Source organism: Chelon labrosus, assembly GCF_963514085.1.
Source record: "Chelon labrosus genome assembly, chromosome: 21".
Lineage (NCBI taxonomy): Eukaryota > Metazoa > Chordata > Actinopteri > Mugiliformes > Mugilidae > Chelon > Chelon labrosus.
Window position 1 is genome coordinate 7940851 of NC_140354.1, and position 25082 is coordinate 7965932.

At 41.1% G+C, this 25082-nt stretch overlaps 1 protein-coding gene across 1 annotated transcript in view; it reads right to left on the reverse strand.

Annotated features, from left to right (window-relative positions):
- Nucleotides 1-2778: 2778 nt before the first annotated feature.
- The window catches only part of grin2ca (glutamate receptor, ionotropic, N-methyl D-aspartate 2Ca), a gene marked incomplete at both ends in the record, with an annotated part of 35189 nt that continues 12885 nt past the window's right edge, over nucleotides 2779-25082 (reverse strand). Inside the window, 10 exons of the mRNA XM_084569917.1 lie at nucleotides 2779-4401; nucleotides 5452-5684; nucleotides 6402-6589; nucleotides 6705-6865; nucleotides 8282-8511; nucleotides 9098-9223; nucleotides 9409-9562; nucleotides 10983-11151; nucleotides 16870-17081; nucleotides 21895-22009. Of these exons, the coding sequence (XP_084426043.1) occupies nucleotides 2779-4401; nucleotides 5452-5684; nucleotides 6402-6589; nucleotides 6705-6865; nucleotides 8282-8511; nucleotides 9098-9223; nucleotides 9409-9562; nucleotides 10983-11151; nucleotides 16870-17081; nucleotides 21895-22009 (3211 nt within the window). The remainder of the gene's footprint in view (nucleotides 4402-5451; nucleotides 5685-6401; nucleotides 6590-6704; nucleotides 6866-8281; nucleotides 8512-9097; nucleotides 9224-9408; nucleotides 9563-10982; nucleotides 11152-16869; nucleotides 17082-21894; nucleotides 22010-25082) is intronic.

Here is a 25082-nt window from a genome sequence, read left to right on the forward strand (position 1 = left end):
TGCTTGTGCTAACATGCTTATTGGGAATTTAAAGTTGTGGTCCAATTCTGTACAGCTCTCTCGAGGCGTTTTAGTATCTTGTTCATGTTGAAACTTTGTTTAGTGTTTATGTGTTTGTAAATATAGCAACTGATGCTGCTAGTGGTTTTTAAGTCTGCTGTTTTCTGTTTTTGTTCTGCAAAGTAGCAATGTTATCAGTTATGAATTAGTTTTGTGCGAGTAAGCAAGTTTTCTTGTGGCTGTAGATTTGCATGTGTATTGTGATGCATTCCTGCTCTGGTTTTTCTTGCCATCAGTTAGAATGAATAATGTCTGAGTTGTGTCCAGTTTGTTGTTATGGTTTTATAACCAGCTTTGAGGCTAGAGCCAATTTGCCTCCAGGGTAAAATCAACACAGTCAAGCCCAGAGCCAAGTCACATAATTATTTTCTGTTTTTCTCATATAATTATATTTACAGTTTTCATTATAATTATCTTTCTAATCTGAAGCAAATGTCATGTCTGTGCAGCTTGGAACCTTCATCAAGGTAAGTGTTTACTGCTCGTGCTAACAGGTATTTTGTCTTGGCTTTGTGTGTACACAAAGCCAAGGTATAGCTGCTAATCTTGCTGGCTGTTTGATTGATTATTTGGGGTCCGTTGACTGGCAGTTTAAGCATTTACACTGCTATGTGTGTAATTTGTGCAATTTGGTATTGATTGTCGGTGAATCCTTTTGTGGTGATCGAGCCATGGTGATTGTTCTTTTGCTTGTTTCTTGGTACATGCATTGTGATGCTTTGATGCAGGTGACGTGTACAATGAATACTTGAATTTATTGTAATGATGATTGCTGGATTGGATTTTGTAAGTTTTTGTTAGCTATTGGCCATGGACCATGTTTGTTTTACAGAATTGTTTCTATAATATTGCTTGGGTTCGCTGAACTTCACATGTTAAGGCAGTCACAGTCTCATTTTGTATTAATGGTCATCTGTTCGTTATTAGTACATCAAACCCTTTTATAAGGAGTGCTTTGTTTGATTTAGACCTTGGTGTCTCATCATTTATAGTATATTATCAATTATCTATGGCGTTAACCAGTAGTCGCTTAAAAATGGAAATGAAATGAATGAAATACATGAAATGATTGAATGAAATACAGTTGTTTTTCCAAAAATCCTGCTTTGTTACATTATGAAATTTGAAGGACGGATAAAGTAAATGACACCTTACTGAAATGATGAACTACAAAGAAAAAATAATATGAAATTGCTATTCATTAGCTATATAAAATCCAAAATAAACACAGCAAACAACCTGCAGTCTTCCATTATAAGTTCCCTTTAATGTTATTAATCCCTTCACAGCTAACCTTCTGAAATAACATGATAAAATAATCCTCACACCTGAACTACATCACGGATTAACTTGTTCTCAGTTATTAGTCCTGCTGCTGCAAGTAGCTGCTTGGGTAGAACACATGTCCACAAATACTGTTGCGCCAGCTTTATCTGTCCAGGAAATATGCCAGTGTTAACATGTTGAGCAGGGAACACCACTGATACTTTATCACTTCAGTTTTGATGTTGATGGAAGAATGTAATTAGAGTCCTGATGCTCCTCAAGATTAGCAGCATTAGCTATAGATGACCTCTGTTGTCTCATAATAAATTCTTCACCTATGAAAATCCTAGTTAAACATTACAATAATCCTCAAGTATCTAGACCCCTTTTTTCAAACCCTTATACTGCAGTGTTCATCAACACAACTGAGTCAGGCAGTGGACTTTTTTCTTACTTGGATGGTGGGAACCCTTATGAGGAGTACATTTTTTGACATACTTTGCACGTATCCATCTTCTGCCATACACGTATATTTATAATTAAGTAAACTATTAACTGCCATTAATAGATTAACAATTAACAGCCCTTTTCGATATCCTAGACTGTTGAAAATATATTGTGTGCAAGATCAGAAAATATACATTTAAAATCAACAATGTACATAAACTGTATTCTCATGATCTTCCATTCTGTGCGAGTTGACAAACTGAAAAGAAAAAAAAAATGTGTGCATTGAAAAGTTATCATTGTATGACATAAAAGATGGATTAGGACGTCATAAGATGGTTCCAAAAGGCCCTTGAGATGACCTTGTTCTTTATTAAAGAGTAGTGTAACAATTGAAATACATATGATATATTATATGGTTTTCCCTTTTTAAAATCCCAGCCAAATTACATTAGTGACCAGTGGGGCAGAAAGTCTCAGAACAACGGTGCACCCAAGGTCGTGGATTTAGAAAAAATTACGGAAGACATATTGGTGATTTGATCACAAAATTATCTTCTTTAGTTGAAATAGGGGGTACTGAAATGCTTTTGGGGAAAAAATGAGAGAAAGAATTTTGTTGTAATCAGATTGAGAGGCTACAGTATATTGTCTCCCAGAATTCTTTCACATAGCAACACATCATTTAAAAATCCTTTAAATAGCAATCAACAGGTTAAATTCTTATGTATTAAATACTTCCACATCGCCTTTTCTTTTATTAGCATTTTAAGTTTGGGTTACAAAGTCCCAGCAGTAGTTTCCTTTTGAGTGTCTTCTCCGTTGCATTTTGCTGCCCAACATATTATTGCACTGATAATTGAGAGTCAGCACTCTCAAATACACTATTGGTGTAGAGTTAAATTTTTGCTTTAACCAGAGGCTGAGGGAAGAACCTCCAGGCATTCCCTCTTCTCAGAGGGGCTCAGTCAGAGAGCCTAATGGAGGACCAATAAGGATGGTGGTTCAGACCTCAGACTCCAGACTGGAAACCCTGCCCCAGGGCTTTGGCACATAGGGACTGTTAACTCTGCGCGCCACCAACACCTGCCTCCGCTCTCTGCTCCCAGAGCATGGATCTTCCCTTTTTCCTGTGCCATCGTACCCCCCAAACATATTGTTGTGGTAAACCATCTGCCTGTCACTCATATGAGGCAACATTGCTGCATTGTCTGGACAGTGGCTTGTACAGGGAAACAAGTGACACATGTCCTTTGAACCATTGTAGTAGTGGGACGGTCCCTGGGCCAGTGGCCCCACATACACTGGTAAGTCTGTGTACGAGTTCAGATATGTGGAGTAGTGTCTATGCACTACCGTGGAGGAGGAGCGGCGCAGGGCTGCGGCATTCTGAAGAATTGCTTCCCTGTAAGATGGCAGCCGGGTGGATTCTGAGTACTTGAGCTTTTGTTTGTAGGGATAGGAACCCATGTGGGCTGGGTCCAAGTAGGCTGGCTCAGCAGCCAAGGGGTAGCAGGACAGGTTGTGGCCCAGACTGCCATATAGCTTGTGGGGCTTTGGGTTTGCAACTACCACCCTTGGAAACAGGTCAGGCATGTCTGCACGGGTGGAAGGAGTTGTGGATGTGGAAGGCTTTGTTTCATCTACCTGATGGATCCTATCATTGCCCCATGTGGCTTTGAGGAATGAGGCGCGTCGGTTGAGTTTGTCCTTCCCCAGAAGTGGGATGTCATCCATTTCAGGCTCCAGGTAGGATTTCATACAGGAGTTGCAGCTGGTGCTACCGCTGGGGTAGTGTGCTGCAGTGCAGGTCATGGCGGATGCATCAGGGGCATGGTTGTTTAGGAGGTGATTGGCCCTCAACTCGGCAAGGCAGGACCGAGGTTCATCGTAATCCCCTCTCACCCTGGGGTCTGCAGCATCAAACATATAGCTATGAGACCTCCTCCTCCGGCTCACACAGTCAGGGGGGTAACTAAACTTCCTCCTCAGTGGTCCTTTGTGCTCCACGTAGATATCGGGCACCTGGAACTCCCTGTAAGGTACGAAAGGGGATGTGGGGTGCCGGGCTGGGTTCTCCACATACAGCCTGCTGCCGTGGTGGGGGTTTGAAGTTCCAGATGGAGCAGGATCTCTTATGGCAATGTGAGGACTGCTGAGGCTGGAGATGGGTAGAGTCCTCTCTAAAACATGCTGACTATTGCGGGAAGGCAGTGTGTAGCGGAGAGGAGTGGGCCTAGTTACCACCTTAGGCTTATCCAGGAGGGGTTGGGTGGTAGTGTCCCCATAATGAATTGGAAAGGTGGGTGTAATGGCCCTCTGTGGGTATGGTGAGTGGTTGTCTGTGATGCTTGAGATATAGGGCAGACGACCATGGATCACGTCAGTGGTTGTAACTCTGGGTGGTAGGCCAGTGCGCACATTGTCACCTCCCCGCCTGCTCCAGTTTTCTAATGTTTTGGTAGCATTGTCTAGAGAGTTCTCCACTCTGGCAGAGGACACCATGTCCTTGGCTGTCTTCAGCATCTTAAGCATATTGGCTTGTGTGTAGTTGGTAGTGATGTCTGGACTCTGAATGCTCCCATTGCGGTCACTTTGCTCTACTCCGTTGAAGCAGCTGTAGATACCCTGCAGAGAGACAGAAGGGTAAAATTACAATCTTTAAACATTATCAGAAACTAGAATAGACAATCAATCCACTCAACTCCTAAAGGTTTCTTAAACATGTTACTCTAATAGCTACTGATTTCTTTTATTCAGTTTCTATTAACTCATTGAGTAAATTAAGTGAAAACATAGATGGAAAACGGTGATTGCAGAAAGAGATTCATTGTGGTTTCTGGCAGTTTTATGTACGTTTTGTAGTGATAAAAATGTAGACATACACTGATCAGGCCTAACATTATGACCTATGTAATAATATTGTGTAGGTCTGCCCTGGTGCCTCTAAAACAGTTCTCATCAGAGAATGGACATGGGCCTTCTGAGGGTGTCCTGTGGTGTCTGGCAACAGAATGTTGTTAGTGGGGGCCTTTGGGTCCTATAGGTTGAGGGGAGGGGCTTCTGTGGATCAGGCTTATTCAAGTGCATCCCAGTGGAATTTGGAGGCCAGGTCAACACCTTGTGCTTTTTTTCATGTTTTTTGAGTTGTTCCTAAACCGTTTTTGTGTGTGTGGCTGTCTGCTGCCATCAAGGAGTGTCATTGCAATGGGGTGGGGGTGCCTGGTCTGGTCTAGGTGGGTGGTACATGTCTAAGTAACATCCACACAAATGCCAGGTTCAGAAGTTTCCCAGCAGAACATTAAATCATCACAAGATGGTCAGTCTTATTTACTTCTCCTGTCAGTGGTCATAATGCTTTGCCTGATCGGTGTATGAGTTGCTGATTCATGCACTAACCCTATTAGTTTCTCAATATTTATCATACAAGCTTTATTTTACTTTCAAATTGTGTATCAGTTTGGAATATTTAATCTCACATCTGACTACTTTCGATGCACAGATGAAGGTTTTTTTAATGGGGCAATTTAAATTCAGTTTGTCAGACACCATCACTAGCACTTTATTTCAGCAAGTATTCATGAAGTCCTTTTACTGCTTTTACCGTTTATTATTGGTTGACCTTGAACTGTTGTAGTTGTGTACTGCTTTGAGTCATGTGTTTTGAGGATTACTTACTCTACTGATAGCTAGGAGAAAATCCAGACGGTCTGATTTGCGTACTGAATGTCGCAGTTTCCAGTAGAGCAGATGTTCCCAAGCAAAAACCAACAGGCTCAGACCCATGGCAACAAGCAGCATGTAGAACACTCCCGCCATGTTGTCTATGTCCAGCTTACTGCTCATGACCTCTTTCTTTTCGTTGCGGCAGATGCCGGTGAGCCAGACGGTCTGCAGCTTTTGTGTGTCACCTGTGAATGAGGAGCACAGAATACAGGCTTAAGCCCTATTTGCATAACACTAGTATTATTTGGGGACTTTGCGTGAGTAATGGAACACCCTCCAATCTCCTATGAAATACATTTGCATGGGATAATGAAATTCTATCACATAAGCGGCACCCCCGATAAAACTGAATAAGGTTGTACAGTTCCTCTGTATGTGATTTTGCAAATTGAAAAACCCGATCACGCAGCAGTCGTTCTTCTAAAAGACGAAAAGCAAGTAATGACTGCTGCAAATTTTAAATCTAGTATAAGCCTATGATCTTTAGCTTTTTAGCCTGGAAATTCCCTGTTTTAGTTTTGTGTGTATTCTCAGCTGTTGTGTAACCAAAAACATAATGACTTTCTTTCACAACTTTGCTGCTGGTGTGAGAAGTAATAATATCACAGCATGCCTTCTCAGCTTGACTTTATTCAATGTGCATTACTGTAAATATTTTATATTTTGCCGAAGGTGACCCTGCTTTTACGTGTGGCTCTGAATGAACTTTTCCAAGGAGCTGAGGTTAGCAGAATGAGTGTCTCATTTTAAATCCCCTCTTGAAACTTGTTTTTATTGACATGGAGTTCGGACTTGTTTACATTCATTCTTATTCAGGTGTCAGGGTACAAAGCTAATACAGCTACTGTTCAATTGCTTGTCAAATTATATGACCGTATTGTATATATATATGAAGAATTTACCGTCAGCCAGGAACTGCAGCAGGGCCAGGTCAATGGGTCGTTTCCAGCGTGATTCCTTCTGCAGGGCAATGCCGTAACCAGTGGTAGCAAATACTTTCCCACTGCCAATAGTCACCAGTTTGCAGCCTTCATCTTTGCCAGCCATGTAATTTAACACAGCAGCATCATAGATAAAGGCATCCAGTTTCCTAATGGGTTAAAACAAAAAGGGATATTTACTCTAATGGACATTATGTTGCTGGCTCTGCTTTCACTCGCACCTCTGCTGTATATATAATTTTATGACTGTTGGCAGACACCTACCCTGTTTTGAGGCTGTTTAGGGCATCCTCTACTCCCTTCTGGTTGTATTTGACCATGTGGGAGTGCATCTCGGGGTAGTTACTCCTTATGTTGCGCTCTGTGCTGCCATTTGGGACTGTACCAAAGCGGAACGGAGGGTACTGCTCCTGTGGCTTTTGAAACTGTACAGAGGTAAGAATAACAATTTATCACACATAAAATGACCAGATCAAATCTGAGAAATTGTCACTGTACATACGATGGTATATAATCATATGATCAAATTTTTTTATTTTTTTCAGACAGATACAGCTGCAATCCAAAGATCTGACAGATGAGAGATCCACATTTAGTTCATGCTTTGCAGTAACAAATTAACTTCTTATTTTATCCTTTTGCTTTTGGTGGTACTATATGCATTTTAATTATCTGTGAGGAAAGGAAATGGGACGGGTGGGAATAGAAAAACTGCAGTTTTCACAAACCTTGTAATGCATTCTAAGTAAATAACTTCTCACTACTCACCTCTAAATGGAATATTAGAGGTGAAAAGAAAATGTATAGATATAGTTTGTTCAAATGGGTAATGCTGTTGCACACTCTTAACATTGTCTGCCTTTAGATTGAGCTACCTCGTTATAGCTTGACAGCATGTCGCTGTATTTTCTACATACACGTTGCTGGTATCACATACATGGGTGATGTAGTGTGTCAATCGTGAGCTGATGGTTGAAAGGAGGTTGGACCACGTCAGAGTTAACATGACGTGTTACCCACTCACAAGGACTTTTCTTACAAGTGTCTGTTCTGTAGGAAAGATGTAATCATCTGCCTTAATACAGTGCAATGTCATCTCTTCTGATACAAGGTCGCTTTCTGTAGCTCCATCTTTTACCTCATTTGCATTTACTTAACCCGAGGGGTTCGGCACAGCCGGACAAACAGCACTTCAGCCTTCCGTTCCCCCTTGCTGTCGTGCAGAATGCTGTTCAATAATCTATGGACTTGCTGTCAAAATGGCTCTATTTGAATGGCTCTATTTTATAATGAAACGAGAATTGTAAATGACTTTCCTAGAATCGTAATGAGCAGTGGACAGCTTGGTCTTTTCCTCACATGCCTCTTTAATCCCTTCAGTTGCCTGCAAGCAAAGAGTCTACAAATCATTTTTGCGCTGATGGTTTAACATGGATTTCCTTGTCAATACTCCTATAAAACATATCCCCCGGCTAGACAAATATGCATAAGATAATACCAGAAAATTATAATTACTGTCTGCTCAGAAAATCCACTTGTGTGCTGCATTTCATAGGATTTCCATTGGCATCCCCTTCTAAAGAGTTGGGGTTTGTAATTCAATTTCACCACTTACTCTATGAACCCTTTTATATTTTGCAGGCAAAGTAAAAACTCACAGCCATGACATTTATATTTTGCAGGCAAAGTAAAAAGTCACAGCCATGACATTGCCACTTCTGGGTGTTTGCCTTTCATAGCTCTGCCACACACTGTTTACATACTCCAAATAGTCTGTTTTTCCTAAGCTCTACATTAAACACAACAACACGCACAGGCCTGTCAATGACAGAGGTCTGTACCTTTTTGTCACTCAGTCCAGAGACCGTGTCGATGTATTGCTCCTGGATCATGAAGGCGGCCAGGTTGGCTGTGTAGGAAGCCAGGAAGATGACAGCAAAGAAAGCCCAGACCAGGACCATGATCTTACTGGTGGTGCCCTTTGGATTCTCAATAGGGACAGAGTTGTTGAAGACAATTCCCCACAGCAGCCACACTGACTTCCCAATGGTGAAGGTGGGACCTCCTGGATCTAGAAAGTGGACAGGTGTGTGTTTGTGTTTCTCAAATCTAGGGCATCTTACAAATCATCACTTTCACAATTCATAATTATCAATGTTACATGCTTAAATATCCTATTCTATGAGTTTAACACTTTTGGCCCTTTTTTAATCGGTATTTGCAACATATTTTGTGGACCACATGGCTCTAAAATAAAATGGCAGTGTCTCAGTTTTCCAAATATTGATCCACTGTGTGGCCACTGTAAATAGGATTGGATATTGTGTGTTCTCTAAAGCTCCTTGATGTCCTTAAGATTGCAGTTTTTTTTGTCCCCCCTCTCAGACCTACCAATATTTAAATTAATTTAATTTTCTTTAGTAAATCTGAAAATAAAAATGTAAAGTGCACTGAAAAGTTTATAATTGTTAAATAAATTTAGTGCTCCCCATATTTCCATATTGATCCCTTACTAACTAAATGAAAGTCATATTTCATCTCTGCAACCAATATTATCCTTTTGAAGCAGCTATTGTTTTCCATCAACATTCACACTCCTCTGCTGTAGCCGTCGAGGGAAAGAAAGAAGGTGGACTGGTGATGGGGATGAGACCAACCTTTGGCAGTGACCAGGCTGCGGTTATACCCAACGGGACTGCAGTATTCAAAGACAAAGACTGTGATGGCCACAACAGTCAGACACATGACGAACATCATCACCCACACCGCAGGACTGTAAGGTTCTGCATTGACAGAAAGCACAACCAGGTAGGTTAAATACATGTGTTTTATTTGCATGTTTGCCTCTATTTAAAAGTTGAAAAGAACCAGTGCTTTGAAACAGTATATAGCATATACTACACAATGAGTCCACCCCGATGCAATAGCTATTACATTATTGACATTACTTTCAGGAAGAGTGTCTCACCCAAAAAAGCAGATGGAGACACAGTCCCGTTACTTCTTGCCACCATCACACTGATCCCCGTCTCCACAAATGGCACTGAGAAGTCAATAATCTCTGAGCGCTCCTCATTTATGGTCAGTGAGCCGATGGCCATGTCTGCCCGTTTGTAGAACACCTGCGGCAAATAGAAAGTCGATAAAGATATTTTTTGGGTGGGATGAAAGTGCGATAGTGGACGTTTCCCTGGCGTGATCATAAATCGGATCCTGTGCAGCAGCATAATACCAGGTGCCCACTGCTGATCTTTGAGATAAATCTCATTTATGAAGTCAACATTCAGCTTCCGTCCCTGTTGGTGATACACTGTCAGGTTTTTCCCGTGCCAAGCCAGCTGACTGACACAACTTAAAAGCCTCTCGCCTTTTTTCACCAGTGCATAGTAGAGCATGATCTCCCAGCATGTAGCATAAAACCTATTATATAAAACATCCGCTTACAAAATGTTGGAGGCTGGAAGTAGCCCGGGTGTTTGAACCTCTCAGACTTCCACCACTACAGTTCAAATCCATTTTTTTTGCCATAACACAACACTGTTTATCATGCTGATGGAGAGCCGGTAGATTTACAGTCCAGACACCCGGCCTGATGCAAGCCATTTGCTCTCCTGTGGAGGTTGATGCCTCATTGAGCGCAATAGCCTTCCTGTTTTTGAAAAAAAAAAAAAAAAAAACTGTGTTCTCCAACTCCTTAAGGAGGGTCAGGACAGGAGTCTGTCTGGAGATTATTCACAGGGACACTTACTCCCCCTTTTTGTACACCAGTCCCTCCTTCCCCTACCACAATGGCCTTAGTATCTATTCATGTACTCATTAATCATTTCTTTTTATTTATTTATTTTTTTACTGCAGGAAAAGACTGTTGTTTCCTTGAGGTTTTGATTCTCATGTATTGCTGTCACATACACAAGGTTTTACTCTCTTTTCATTAAAGAAAGGATCTAAACATTACTCTCAGGATTGCTTTTTTAAAAAAAAATTTAAAAAAAATGTAATACCACATTATAGGTATGTTCCTTTTGGTGTTATTGAGCTTTTATCAAATTTAGAATTTGTGAGTTCCCACATTAATAATTTTAAGTAGCCATGCCAAAGTGACTCTTGTAGTGATGTTTGACCTTAAAATGGTGTGTTTTGGTTCCATGTCTTATTGATAAATCCCACGAAAATGGCTAATTTGGCTGAAAATGTTTAGTTAAACAGACATGCAGTGTTTTTGTTGACCATTTCTTGTAGTAAAAAGGCAAGATATTGTGATATTTGCTGCAGAGATTTGAAGGTTTACCAACTTTATGAATGTTCAGTACTAGTGAATACCTAAAAAAACAAGAAAGATCTTAGGTAGTGCTATAACATACTTTATCTCAATAAGAAGCAGTTAATCATTTAAAGAGACAGACTTTCAGATTTAATGATACATGTGTTACTCTTCAGCTGGCACGCATGTAATTTAGGGAATATTTTCCTTTTTCATTTGTGACCTTGACAAACATCAGTGAAGTGGGATAGCTGTCATGTAAGAGTAGCTATATTGTGTACCTCTCCGATCATCCCGTTCCAAATTCCCCGGACCAGCTTGCCGTGCTTGCCGTTGGTGACCAGGTAGAGGTCGTAGGAGAACTTTATGTTGCGGGACAGTTTCTTCAGGATGTCTATGCAGAAGCCCTTACAGCACAGTTTGGTGTATGGCTCAGTGTGACCCACAATACTGAAAGATGGAGACAGAGAGAGACAGCGACGCGTCTGATTATCACTGCTGATTTTACATGAGTAGATATGCTTCCTCATGCCTTATAATCCTTGGGCATTTGAACATGTTTTCTTATGAAACTGCAAAATACAGAAACTAAAGATCTCATATGTTTACTTGACACACAATGAGCTGCAAAACAAATTGGATGACTTTGTTTTTCTCTCATTTTTTCTCGCCACGGCTCGCAGACAGCTAGTATTTGCAAATGAGTTAGTAGTAGGACTGGAACAAGGGCCCAACAGATGGATGGACAGCTGGTCGGACCAAAACAAATCCGACATAAATTAATGACAAACAAACAATGGCAGATAGGAGTGAAACTCTTAGCTGGATTATTTAGACTTGACCATAGTTACCTAGCTTTTAAAATGTTACTTGAAGTGTAGTGAGTGGCTTTCAATAGATCATTATCAGGTTAAGTCTGTTCTTCATTAAATGAGTGCAGTGTAACTTCAACCATTTATTGGATTTATGACTTTGAGTAACGGAGTACGTAATTAGCAATTGACCCTGTTTATTGTAGGCTTGTGTTGGGGAATGGGACAATATTTACTGGAGTCAGAGTAAATTTGCCAAAGGAAAACAGGGGTGCTTCACAGTAAAAATGTTTTTCCATGTTCAGAGGCACAATGTTTTCAGGTTCTCTGTCCATTTGTCCGTCTCTTACATGAACGTAATATCAAAAGATCAAAAAGCTGTAAGTCTACATATGTTCACATGGTTTGTAAGATCAGGAGCATGTTCCCCATAAACCACCCCATAAAGACACTCGTCAGCTCGTTCAATGGTAAATAATCTGTCTGTCGTACTCTAATAGAACATAACTGCAGCCTATTCTCTTGTAGAATAGCATATAAACGGTAGCATTGAGGTTGGCAGGCTGCCACTCTACTCAGCAATGATTTTATATTTTATTACAATTCACCTGCTGCTATATTTTAAAGCTGTATTGCTGTTAAAATGCTGTGTATAGCAACTATTTCCTCCTTTAGACTCCCACCCTTGAACCGGGCTTGAATGTAGTGTACTACAGTATGCCAACAGTTTTAATGAGGTAACACACTTGGGTATAACCTACCACAGACCAAGCTGTCTGTATGACCCTGACAAACACTACACAGCATGCCTTCTTACATACTCTACTGTTGTTCAGACAGCAGGCAACAGAAGCCAAATGGACAGTCTTAGGCTCTGCATACCAAGCAAAAGAGGCTGATGGTAGAAGGTTGAAATTAATGCTCCTTACTTATGAGCAGGATTCACAGGAATGTTGGGATGAATTGGTCCTTCAGTTTCACACTACTGTGTTGATGCCAGTGATATGGGTCAGGAATAAGGGCAAAAAACACCCTGTGCTCTTATTTCCCTTTTCTTCTGTGTATGCTAAGAACATGTATGCAACGGTGTGTCCTTTGAGGGAATGTAGATACCACTGAAACATAGTCCTGTTTATAATTATGTGGATTGATTCAAACATCTGAACTGGAAAATAACGTCAAATGATTATTTGAGTGGATTTCCTATTTCATTTTTATTTATTTATTTTTTAAATATTAAGACTGACATATGGACAGAGTCTCCTCAAAAATGCTGCTTTTTGTTATTTGTTATTATTGGTTTGATTGGCAGTTGGCAAACCAGTTTGCAGGTGCATTCCCACCACCTACCAGTCTGGAGTGTTGTTGCTCCATAATCTCTACTTTGCTCGTTTGCTTTCCTGTAAGATTACATGAGGAGTTTCATTCAGTGCCCCCTGATCGGTCACAATTAATTATTTAATATCCTATAGTGCACTAATATTAACAATGCATGTTTGAGATTAGAAAGAAGCGTCCCTCGTTTAAGTTTATCCTTAAGTGTCTGATGCGCCCTGACTTCAAAATCAGGTAGGCTTTTAGAATATATTTTGAATTTGTAGAATATAAAATGAATTTCATGAGAAAATTGTCTCATTTTGTATCAGTCCAACATTAAATGTTAATTTGCTCTCAGTGCAGCCAAAATGCGCATAGCGCGTTAAGGTGGGCAGTGTGAGGTGATGTGGCAGCCAACTAGTGAGCCATGGGTGCAATGCAGAGATCACTAATGACACATCACCCCTAACCTCCTCCAGACCTTCAGTCTAATGGACTCTGCACTCACACATCAGGACAGGGAGGCAATGAGACGAGGCGGCGAGTAGGCAGAACAGAGCCACAACAAACGGAAACAAATGAACACTTCAGAGGGAAACGAGCCTGCCACAGCAGACCATGAGTAAACACAGTGGTCCCAATATCCCCTGTCTCACCAGCTGCCCGCGTTCAGGGCTGGGCTTTAACCCAGCTGGCAGTTTTATTAAAACTGGTCTTTGGGAACCATTGTAAAATATGTGTGTGAGATAATGTATGGACATTACCCAAAGAAGTGTGGACATTCTTAGGGTAGTGTTTTGAAGGTGCTCTGGTGTGTATCTGACTGCACACCACATTATCAGTCACCATCTGTGTAGTTGGTGATGTCTGTATTCTGTTCCAAGAAAATTAAAGACAGCACTCCCACTGTAAAACCCATAGACTGTATAAATATGGACGTCATGTCCCCACTTCCTTGCATTGGCCAAACTGACGCTATTTTCCCAGGGATACGGGCAGCACCATCTTGTGACTTTGGAGCCAGAGTCTGCGCAGAGCTGCGATATCAGTGACCCGACCACACTTTGACTAGACTCACTCGTGTTTAAGAAAGGACAGAAAAGGATGCCTTGAAAGAATTTCTTCATATGTCATGCAGGTTCAGTAGGTTACTCTAGTTTCAGAGCAGCTACTCTTTTTTTTTTATTTATTATTATTATATATTTTTTGTGTGGCATTTCATTGTTAGTGGACAGTTTAGGATTGATAGGGACTGAGTGGAAAAATTAGAGACAACAAAGGCATCCAACTGAAATTGATCCGGGCATGTTGAAATATAATGACATCACGACACAATTTAAAGTCACTGAGATCATCAGACATTAGTTTGTGAAGCCATCAGTGTGTGAAGCTGCTTAGTGCAGCTATCTGGTGCTGCGTAGTGGTCCTTTTGCTCCAAAGCTCTAGGGATCTCATCTACTGCTGAAAGTCAGTCTCAGCGTTAATTAAATCAACTTATGATCTAACTCCCATTGAATGCAGCTAATGTATGATGACATTATCTTCTCAGGTCAATACCACCCTTCACCAGGGCATTACCTCCAAATTAATCTTCAACAGAGTGCTCTGAAGGAAAACCAGCTCCCTGCCGTTCAGAGACGGTGAGGAAAAAGACATTTTTCTTATCCCACTGGAGAACAAGCATGTCTCAAAGGGAAGAGCCTGTGTTAACTGCTTTGGGCTGTTTTAGCCAAGTCCGAGCCGGACACTGTTGCCTGTTTGTCAGTCCTCTCCGAGGACGCTTGAGTGAAACACACAGATGGTCTGCCTGGCAAGCCGAATGCATGGCCCAGGGGTTTGAGGGATTGAAATGGAGAACCTGCATGACAAGTGGCTCTCCATTTAGAAAGCACTGATGTGGGTCGAGCTGTGGGCATGTTTAGGGCTGCAGGGCAAGCTAAGACCATGGAAGAGAGTCAGATAAAGAAAGATGAGCCTGCATCAAGGATTATGTAACACGCTCCTTAGCTTTGTTTGACTGAAAAATCAGCAGGACAATATCTCATCAGTTTCTCACAATTTAAAGACCAAATAAACAGCTTAATATTTAATGAACACAAAGATCTGTTGTAGCCTAAAGCGTACTCGCAGGATGGGACTAAGCTACGAAGCTGAACTAATCTCAACTTTTAGGTGACACGATTGAGGTGATGACCAATTTGAGGGACTTATACAGTTCATTGACAAATAACACAAATGCAGAGTTTGTACCACCAGATTCACCAGGCAGTTAGGCTTGGAGCCTCACAGCCAAATGGAGCAGAAGTGTGTTTACTGGTATTTCCTTTTCATGTACAGTGTAGTAACGGAAGAGCTAGCATACACTACCATACACTAGCAATATTTTTATGGTTTGCTTGTGTCACTCTGAGCAGCTGGGAGTGGGAAATATACAAGGGGGTTACCTAGACAACCAGAGCTTGGAACAACCATTAGTAACTAAATGTCAATTAGAAAGATTGGAGGATTGCTTTTTACGTAGGCGGGGTTTAAGTCTTCATCTGACAATATTTCTCTTTTAAAGTTCTGATTGCTTCACTGAACCTCTCATTGACTCTGATTCCGCCTTGAATTTTTATGTAGCTCTGGGAACATGTTTCTTTGTCAGACAACCTGAATTGTGAACTTTGCATACTTGACGGTTTGGTCAGCATAAGCGCTAAAGCACCCCGCAACACAGTAGGGACCTTAACTTCATCGTCCATTCCCTTCATCTCGTTAACGCCACAGTCAGTAATGGATAATGGCCAGCGCTTCTCTCCCCCGCTAATGAACACCAATATCAGTCTCTAGGTGTTGAGGATTGATGACATGGCCTAATCGTCCCATCTAATTGATACCTCGCCATGCAGCACATATATTTCCCTGATTGGGTCGCAGGGTGATCCCAGGGATATTGCACTCTGGCCAAGCAGCCTAATGACTATCTCACCTCATTGAGTGATAAGAAGCCATGCATGCGCTAATGGCAGGGGGAAGAGCCTCTTAATCTCACACCTAATGGAACTCTTCAGTTGGATACAAAATCAATTAAGCTGAGCATGTTAACATGTGAGCGTGCATGTGCGACTGTAAAGAGATACGAAGTGGGTTTGCTTTAGAAGGTGCACTTGACTGAAGATAGTCGACAAACAGTTCGTCTTAAATTGTCAGAGAATACGTAAAAGAGTGGACGGACTGTAGAGATTCTCTAAATGCTCTCTTAAAGTAACAATGCAAAACATTTATCTCACTTTTCTGGTACTGAGTGTAATTACTAAAAATACTGTCGATGCTTGGATATGACATATGTCTACAGTTAACAGTTCATCACTCACTTCTCTTCTTTTAACTGCAACAATCTGTTTTTCTTTTTTATTTATGTTAGTTTTGGGAACTTGTGTAGCAAGAGCTTGAATATAATGGACATTAATTTCAATGTAAAAGTCTGCAATCTGACATATTGGAATGTTTTTTGTTTTCAGATCAAGAGTAGGGGTTAAATTGTTTGGTAAAAGACTGGCTCTCTCATACGTGCAGCAACAACAATTGCTGCCCCTCATTCATTTGAACCCATATTTAGACATAGATAAAGTTCAAGGTTGATAAATTTTTGATTGGCTTTCTCTCCAGGGACAGGATCTTAGACTAACATTTGTTTTATTAGACCTTCTGCCTCTGCGGTCTTTTCAGCAGCAGGCAGTAATCTTTTCAGTTTAGCTGACTTTTAAATGACAGATTAATTCCAGCTAATTAATGTTAACATCACAATTAACTTGCCAAAAGTGCAAGATGAAACTTAGCTGTTTAATACTCCGTAACATCAATCAGAATCACCCAATGTATGTCCTATCTATTATTCTAGCGTATTATAGTTACATTCCATATGTTATGCAACTCATCTCATTGTCGGCTTGTAACTGCAGATTGTGTACATGAATTAGGACAGCACCTAAAACGCAGCATTGGTGTTTTCAGGTGAGAACAAGTGCAGATGTGATTTAAATCCTAAGTAACTTACGTCTCCGTCTTGTTAGACTGTCGTCGACAGGGCACAGTGTTGCTAACACATGTGCCAGTGATGGGGTCCACTGACTCCACGATGACAAAGGGCCGCTCCTCCAGTGTGGCCACAGTCAGGTGCCTGTAATCTGACACGGGCTCCAGATAGGAGCCAAATCGCGGCCATACGGGGTATCTCATCTGTAGGATCCCCACCTCATATGTCCCCACCTGAAAGAGTCCAGAGAGGAGTGAATCAACACCAGGCAGTGAAAAATCCAGATGGCTACAATGGTGCTGAGCAGCAACACAGAGTAAAAAAAATCTAAATAAACAGGAGGGGATTATAGATCACTGTTTACCGCCATAAAAAAACAAATACATATATGTCCAACTGTATCTGTTGCTGTGACGTGTCTGGACTCAGTGCCGCGAGCATAGTTTTAATTTGTGGACAGTTTAGAGGAAATTGATTTTGGGGTCACTGGGGATGTATAGAAAGCGCAATTATACTCCTAATGCAATGAAAGCAATTCCACCCCCTGCTATATAACCAATAAGCTTATTTTAATCGGATGTTGTGGGGAAATGGGCATTCATGAGCCGGCCGAATACATAATCAAGGCTTAGAATTAAACATTTCAAGCTCACTTATTTAAGGAAGCCGTGACCTGTTTAGTACCATGTTACACAAATTGGCCCATCTGACTCTAAAATAAAGGAATAACGGTCGCAGAGGACCATTTGGACGGGCGCCGGTTGTTAATTTAATGTTCAGACGAGGCTATTAAATGCCATTAAACTTGGCAAATGCATTGCAAACAGACAAAGGATTGAGTTAGTTAGTTTACTCAGGAAACATGACCTTTCCCAGGGTTGAATCTGTGACCTTTCTTTAACAATATCAGGGCCGCTTGATCACATTAACTTCATGTACACAGGGTGATTAGGCAGAGGTGCCTTTGTGAACAACCACAGTTTTGATTTTGATGAATGTAATGAGTAGTAACAAGTAACAGGGATTCCCATTTACAAGCTAAAAAAAATAATTAAATCATCAACTATAAAATACTTTTAGGTCTATTAATTATTAATAGACTGTGACACAAAACAATAAGTTAACTGAACACAAGTGAACAAAAGAAAACCAGAACACCCTTATTGCATTTGCTTTCCTTTTTCCTCAGTCATTTGAATAAAGTATTCAAATTTATATCTACTTGTATGACAGGAAGCTGCTCCCCTTCCTCTGCAGGTTTTACCATGTGCGGATGAAATAATCCCCCTTCCCTTCCATTTTACAGTGAGGTAGCTGGTGCAAATGTGAGCTGATTAATATTTAAATGATAAGTTGTTCTATTTCTCTTGACTGTGCACCTGTGAATATCACTAACTTCCTGGAGAGCTAAAAACATAAATAAATAAAAAATAGTGTCTGTCTGGACAAAATGTTTTTCCTCCCACATAATCTCTGCTGTTTATACAGGAAGGGGGGCAATCCTATCTCATCACCAGCGGTACAGCTTGTCACAATGAAATGAAAACACTGAACGCAGGAGGGAAAAGTGCAAATATCTGGGTTCTCTCCGGACTCCTCTCTGCTGTCAGTCGTATTGATCACTCCTGCTGAGTGTTTAACTGTCGCTTCACTCGTGGGCATTTAGTCAGTCTGAATTTCAAATTATGGGAAAATATAGTGAGATGGAAAAACAACACGACGCCGCGTGGAATTCGTCTCGGAAAACAATAAGCAGGCCTTTGTTTTCCCAGAAAAACTGGTATCAGTGATCTCAGTCAGAACGTGACGTGGAAGACATTATTATAGAGCATATGTGAATGCTGCAATAAGATGCACAATTCTATAATTGCCTGTCTGGAAAATAAAATATAAAGTGACTCTAGTGGTAGTATCCATTACAGGAAATCCATCAGGGAAAATACAATAACGTTTTGATCCAGGTTCCGGGGAAACTGTAATTTCTGGGTTTGTGTTCATCACAGATATACTGCTAGAGAGCGGCAATTTTTCAGTCCCGTATATCACCCTGCCAGATAACGGCAATGACAGGAACACTTCTCGTCCTTCTCCGGGGCCTTTTCTCTCTCTCGCTCCACTCTTTTGTCACGTTGTCCTTCCATCTTCCCAAGCTACTTTGACTTTTAGATCTGTTGAGGCAGCTGAACAATGACTCGGGATGTTGCAAATTAAAGCAACTGCATTTGATAAGAGCATTGTAGGGATACATGTTGAATAAGTTAAAAAAAAAAAAAAAAAAGGAGGCACACAATGTAAGGTATGAGTTTATATAGTGTCAGGCTAGGGCCAATGTATGGACGTGACGGACTTTGCATCATGTACAATGAAAAAGTAATCCAAAGGTGGAATTGATTTTCAGCTTTCAGAGAAAAGAGGCCAGAGGCAACAGAAAGTTAAGCACAGAAAATGGATTGACTCCCGCTTCTTAGCTGAAATTTTGTGAAATGAGCACCATGTTGTTCTCTGAGGGAGTGAGAAAAAATACCCCACCCCCCACAAAACGGTTTATAGAAAGGTCAGCATGGCAGAAATGAGGAGCGCAGGAGTTTGAGCGAATGAGAGGACACATTTGTCTGAACTCTGTCTGCAGCGTTTTATCCTTTATGTGAAAGTTTGTCTTACTGAACAAGAAGAATCTTAAGCTAACCTCAGCTGATCTGTAAACCTTTAAACATAGGACGGTGACATATCCAATTTATGTTACTGTTATTGACTTCGATTTAATTTAAGTCACGAGTGTCCGTTTGTTTCATAAAATTGGAGGAGACGGTGTTACGTTTGTAGGATGTTTCCAGAGCCAACTTCTGTGTTTGTCTTTGACAGTGCAGAGGACAAGGATACTAAGATTGTTAAAAACCCTCCCTAATCTACTGGGAGTGTTGCAGACGGAGAACAATGTCCTTCAACATGAACATCCAGCAGCAGGACACAAGGTTCGGAGAAAAAAAATTAAAGACTCAACTATTTTTGTCTGTTGTCTGACAATAAAAGGGGCTGTCAGGAGAATAAGAGGAAGGATAGCTTTAGTTTGAAGTTGATCATCTTTTGTTACCTGTACTCTGCAACCTGTTCATTCTTTTTATTTGTTCATTGATTGATTAAGGTTATCTCCATTGTAGATGCCACACAGGTGGTATTTTTGGCATATCTCCAGATGATTCAAACAAGCGCTCTGAAGGACAAAGACACAAATAAAATAATAAAATCTTTTGTTTTCCTTTTTTTCCTCCAGATACACACCAAGATGAGTGTATAACAGTGCCCCTAACTTCCCAAATATTGCTTGTATAAGACACAAAGTCAGCTTTGACAATAACAAGCTCCGATTTGTAGTTTCCAGACGTGAAAATTACCGCTTTTTCTTGCATCATTCTAATGTCTTTGGACTTTTTGGACAAGAAGCAATCTTCAGGAATCAAAACTGACGTCAAATGTGGTCAAGTGTAGTTCCTCGAATGGCCACTTGAGGTTGGCTCATAGATGTCCATAAAAATGCCAAACTTTACAGGAGGAAGTAACGTGTTTACCGACTGATACAAACAACAGTATTATTCACCTCTTTGATAATTTTTGAATTAGCTGGGAGTTATGCGCAGTTTATGCTTCTGCGTCAATTTGATGCTGTAGCTGTGGCGACAGCCCAGACCCTAAGCCTTACAGCTACACAGGCCGCAAGAGATGTGATTGGTCCGCTTGGTAATAGTGTATTTCCGCCTTAGTATATCCAGCTGCTTCTCCATCGCCGCAATTTTCTAATTAATTGTTTTGGATTAATAAAGATAGAACACACTGTGGAGGTTCGGCGATACAAATGGTTGTATGACTGGTCTTTGGCGAAATTTTGTTTCAGTTTCAGTCATTACTGTTGAAAGTGAATCAGGAAGTGGAAACAAAAATGAATCCGGCTGGTAAAAAAGGCACTGCGCCGAATAGCGTTTTGGGTGGCAAGCGTGCAAGTACAAATGGCTTACACAGGCATAGGCTACGTGCGTAGGTTATGCCATCTATGTCCCACAGAGGCATAAACTGTGGAGTTAGGCACTGCCAAGATGGCGACCGCCAGAAACACCACACTGAGCTTCAAAGCCACTCTTCAGCAAACATATGGGTGATATCCTGGTGGGTTCTTCCCAATTTATACACGCAGCCCAGGCTTTAGGCTACTGATGATTTACTAAAGCATGGACTGTGTGTATATATTGTGATGGTAATGTGAGCTGTAAAGTCTCCTGTTCATGCCAGAAAAATATCAGCGGACCAGGCTGTAGAATTAATTCATACGTACTACAGCTTCCAATGTGTTCGTTTGCTTCCTATGCTGCTGCAGTTTCTCATTTGCTCAGATTCTTGATAACATATTGGGAATTATTAGGTCATTGCAGCTAAAAATAGCAGTACCACATAATTAGCACAGAAATGCCTGCAGCTGTTCACTCGGAGCGTGATGTTTAACTAAGCACTCTGTATTCAACCGGTGGAAAAAGCGATCTCCCTGCTGTCTGGTGTCCACATCACATTCACCCCCTGTGGTTAAATGAATGTCTCAGTCTCCAAACAAGTCAATGAGGCAGAGTCACCTGACTGTGTGGGTATCCTTTTAATTTTCTTCTCAAGAGTTAGAGGGTAGGAGTGGGAGAGCTGTGTGTGTGTGTGAAATGTAGTACTGTGTGTGTGATTAGGAGATGATCCCTCATTAAGTGGTTCATTGGTATCAGTGGAGCTCTGACTCCTCTAACTAGTCTTTACAAAGAGACCAGTGATGTATGAAATCACTCCTCTGTTGGCGCGCAGAGAAAGACATCAGGGGAAGACACAATGAACGGCAGAACAACTCTTCTATTCTCTCGTTTGTAATATGCATTCATGAATGATTACACAAATACAGTTAAGAAGTACTTGCACAAAGATAATGTCCCGTGAAGTGAAACGTCTACCATTATCTTATGAAACGCACAAGATAATGCTGTGTGAAGTGAAACGTCTACCATTATCTTACGAAACGCTTACCTTGTCCCACTGTCTCTCTCTGTCCAAAGTGATTATTATCATGGCTGGATTCACCAGGTATCCATTACTGTTGAAGGAGAAGTCATTGTGTTCCCATGTAACATTCAGCATGTGCCTGTAGAGAGACACATAAAGAGATGGATGATCAGTGAGTTTCCACTAATCAAATGGCTGTCTGTGCTGTATGCTGGATGTAGAGCATTTGTGTAATGTCCAAAACCACAGAATAATACCCATCACAGTTTGCCAGGAGAACTCCCAAGTGGAGAGGTGTAAGAGTGTAAGAGAGGGCAAATAGTTTCATTTTGGCCTGCTGTCAAGTAATTCATGAGATGAATCTTAATTTACAAGAGGTAATGTACACTCTGCTTACCCTCAAGTTTGGTAAAGCGACCTTTTCTTAAAAAAAAAAAAAAAAAAAAAAGAGGCAAGGTGAAACCAAAAGAGAATCCAAATAGAACCCTGTGGTAGTCACAATCGTGACGTAGGATATGGTGTGAACTATAATGTATATGGTATATACTATAAGTCACTTGGTTTAAAAATACAGTTTTGCAGTATTACACGATCAGGAATAAAATTATGACCACCTTCCTAATATTGTGTAGGTCTCCCTTGTGCCTCCAAAACAGTTGTGACTCATCAGAGAATGGACATGGGCCTTCTGAGGGTGTCCTGTGGTGTCTGGGAACACAATGTTGTTAGCGGGGTCTAACGACAGGGGAGTTGAGGGGAGTGGCCTCTGTGGATCAGGCTTGTTCGAGTGCAGTTTGGGATCTAGTGAATTTGGAGGCCAGGTCAACACCTTGTGCTGTTTTTCATGTTTTCTGAGTTGTTCCCAAACCGTTTTTGTGTGTGTGTCTGTGTCAGGCTGCATCCTGCTGGGGATGGCTGCTGCCATCAAGAAGTGTCATCGCTATGGGGTGGGGGTGTCTGGTCTGGTCTAGGTGGGTGCTACATGTCTAAATAAAATCCACATGAATGCCAGGTCCAGAAATTTCCCAGCAGAATGTTACATTGTCACAGGATGGTCAGTGTTATTCACTTCTCCTGTCAGTGGTTTTAATGTTGTGGCTGATCAGTGTACATCGATACATGGAAATGAAGCACCAATCTTTTATTATATAAAGTGCAATTTTGAATAGTATCCAGTAGCTGACAAAACAGATGGAGGCATCAAACAAAGAAATCAAAAAACCACCATCCATGTTTAAATCAAACATATGTGCTTTGGCTGAACAGGGGATTTGTAAATAAGAATGTCATGTAGACAGTTTAGTTTATCAAGTGGAGGCATCATTAATGACAGGTTTTTTATGATTCTATTTTGCAGCAATAAAAACGATGAGACGGTAAACTTTTGGATAAAACTTATTAGACAGTGACAAAAGTTGTGATTGACAGAAGGTGATAAATTGCCGTATTTCCTGATTCATTATCGTTATTTACTCTTATAAATGTTAATTGTGACAATGGAGACAATAATACAGTTAATTAATAGCTCAGTGATTGATTGAAAAAGCATACATTTTGCTCTGGGATCATTAAACTACTTAATTAAACTTGTTTTATAATGTCATGAAAGCCCTGTCACCAAACTTTCCTTTGCAACACATTGCTTCACAAGGTGTCATGACAGCCCCCTGACTGACACAACTGACTCCATTGTTTCATCACTCGCATCTTCTGTATATTAGACCTGTGGCGCTGCTCTCTCACCTCACCCGCCACCCCAGCAGAGGTGATGAAAGCCTGCTGAGAGGACAATAGCCTTCACTTGATCTGTGTGAAAAGCCTGGTTTATCTGGTAACACGCGATAATCCCATTAACAGGTGAGCTGACTCATTACGCTCGTTTGAAATGAATCCCTAATCGGGTGTGGACAGATCTGAGAAGCAAGGGGGTTGTTCATGCTTGATCTGGCTGGAAAGCGAAGAGATGACTGACTATAAAGCTAATTGAAAGTGCTTTGTTCTGTCTCGCCGACCTTCACGTTGCTCCTGCTGCTCAAATCGTGCCTGCTGGGTTCAGAAATTCTAAATAGAGGGGTTCGTACGGTATCAAAGCCTGAGATTATGTCCAACATTTCTTTTTATGGACGGTTTGCTATACAAAAGGAAGGCTTTTCTCCCTCAAGGCGCTGAAAGAAAAATTACTTCTGACATCAGAAAGGGACAGTGATGTTTTATAAAGCGAGTGTCTGGGTGGTGATGCTCATGTCGTGTTTGCCGCGCCTTGGTGAGCATCTACAACCAACATTACACAGAGCACACTGCCAATCTCTCTGACTGACCTTGGCTTACATGAACCAAAAGCCGTTGCCTGAGCATTTTTTTTTTTTTTTTTTTTTTTTGGCTCTTCCCTTTGCTGATTAAAACATTTTTCCAACAAAATAGGATTTGCTCCACAGCACAGATGGCGTCAGATTGCTCTTTTGGGCATGATTTTAAATTATGAGAAACCCCGCCCCTACCCGTCGTCACCAACACCCCCTCTTACCCCCTCTGTTAAATTACCCCGCAGTCTCCAAGTGGTGTAGGAGAGTGCTGAGGAGATGAGGAGAGTGGTGGTGGACACAGTTTGGGAGAGTATAATGTGCTCCACAGCACCAAACAGATGGGAAGTCATGAATAAATAAATGACCTCTTCCGTGCTGCCGATGTAAGTCGCCGTGTGATACCTGTCAACGAAACAACTTTTTTTCTTTAAACAAGGTTACTATTATTATTGCAAAAAAAAAATTAATTGGCGATAAAACAAGCAAAAAAAGTTCCTCCAGTGCCAGATGGCAAATTTCCTTCTAACACACTACTGGTTTTAACCTAAACCAAGCAAGCCAGTTGTTTTTTGATCCAGTTACCTTAGTCCTATTTTCCTGTTTAGGGCTACGGGCCTGGCACGAAAGAAGACAAATGAATGTATTTAGCATGTTTAAGTGTTAGTCTTGAAGTTGTCCTATTGTTGTTTTGGCTCATCCTGCGCAGCTGGAGTAGCAGCTGGCGCTTTGTAGAGTGCATTTTCAGCACTCAGGGGCTCAATTTAAAATTAAAGCACTATCCTTAGCGTCTGGCGTACAATTAAACACAACAAAGGGGATGCCGTAAAGCACACAGTTCATATCTCATGTTCACAATTGCCTCCATTAACGTGAAGCCACTTAAAAGATTCCAAGGGAAGAGCCCCCACA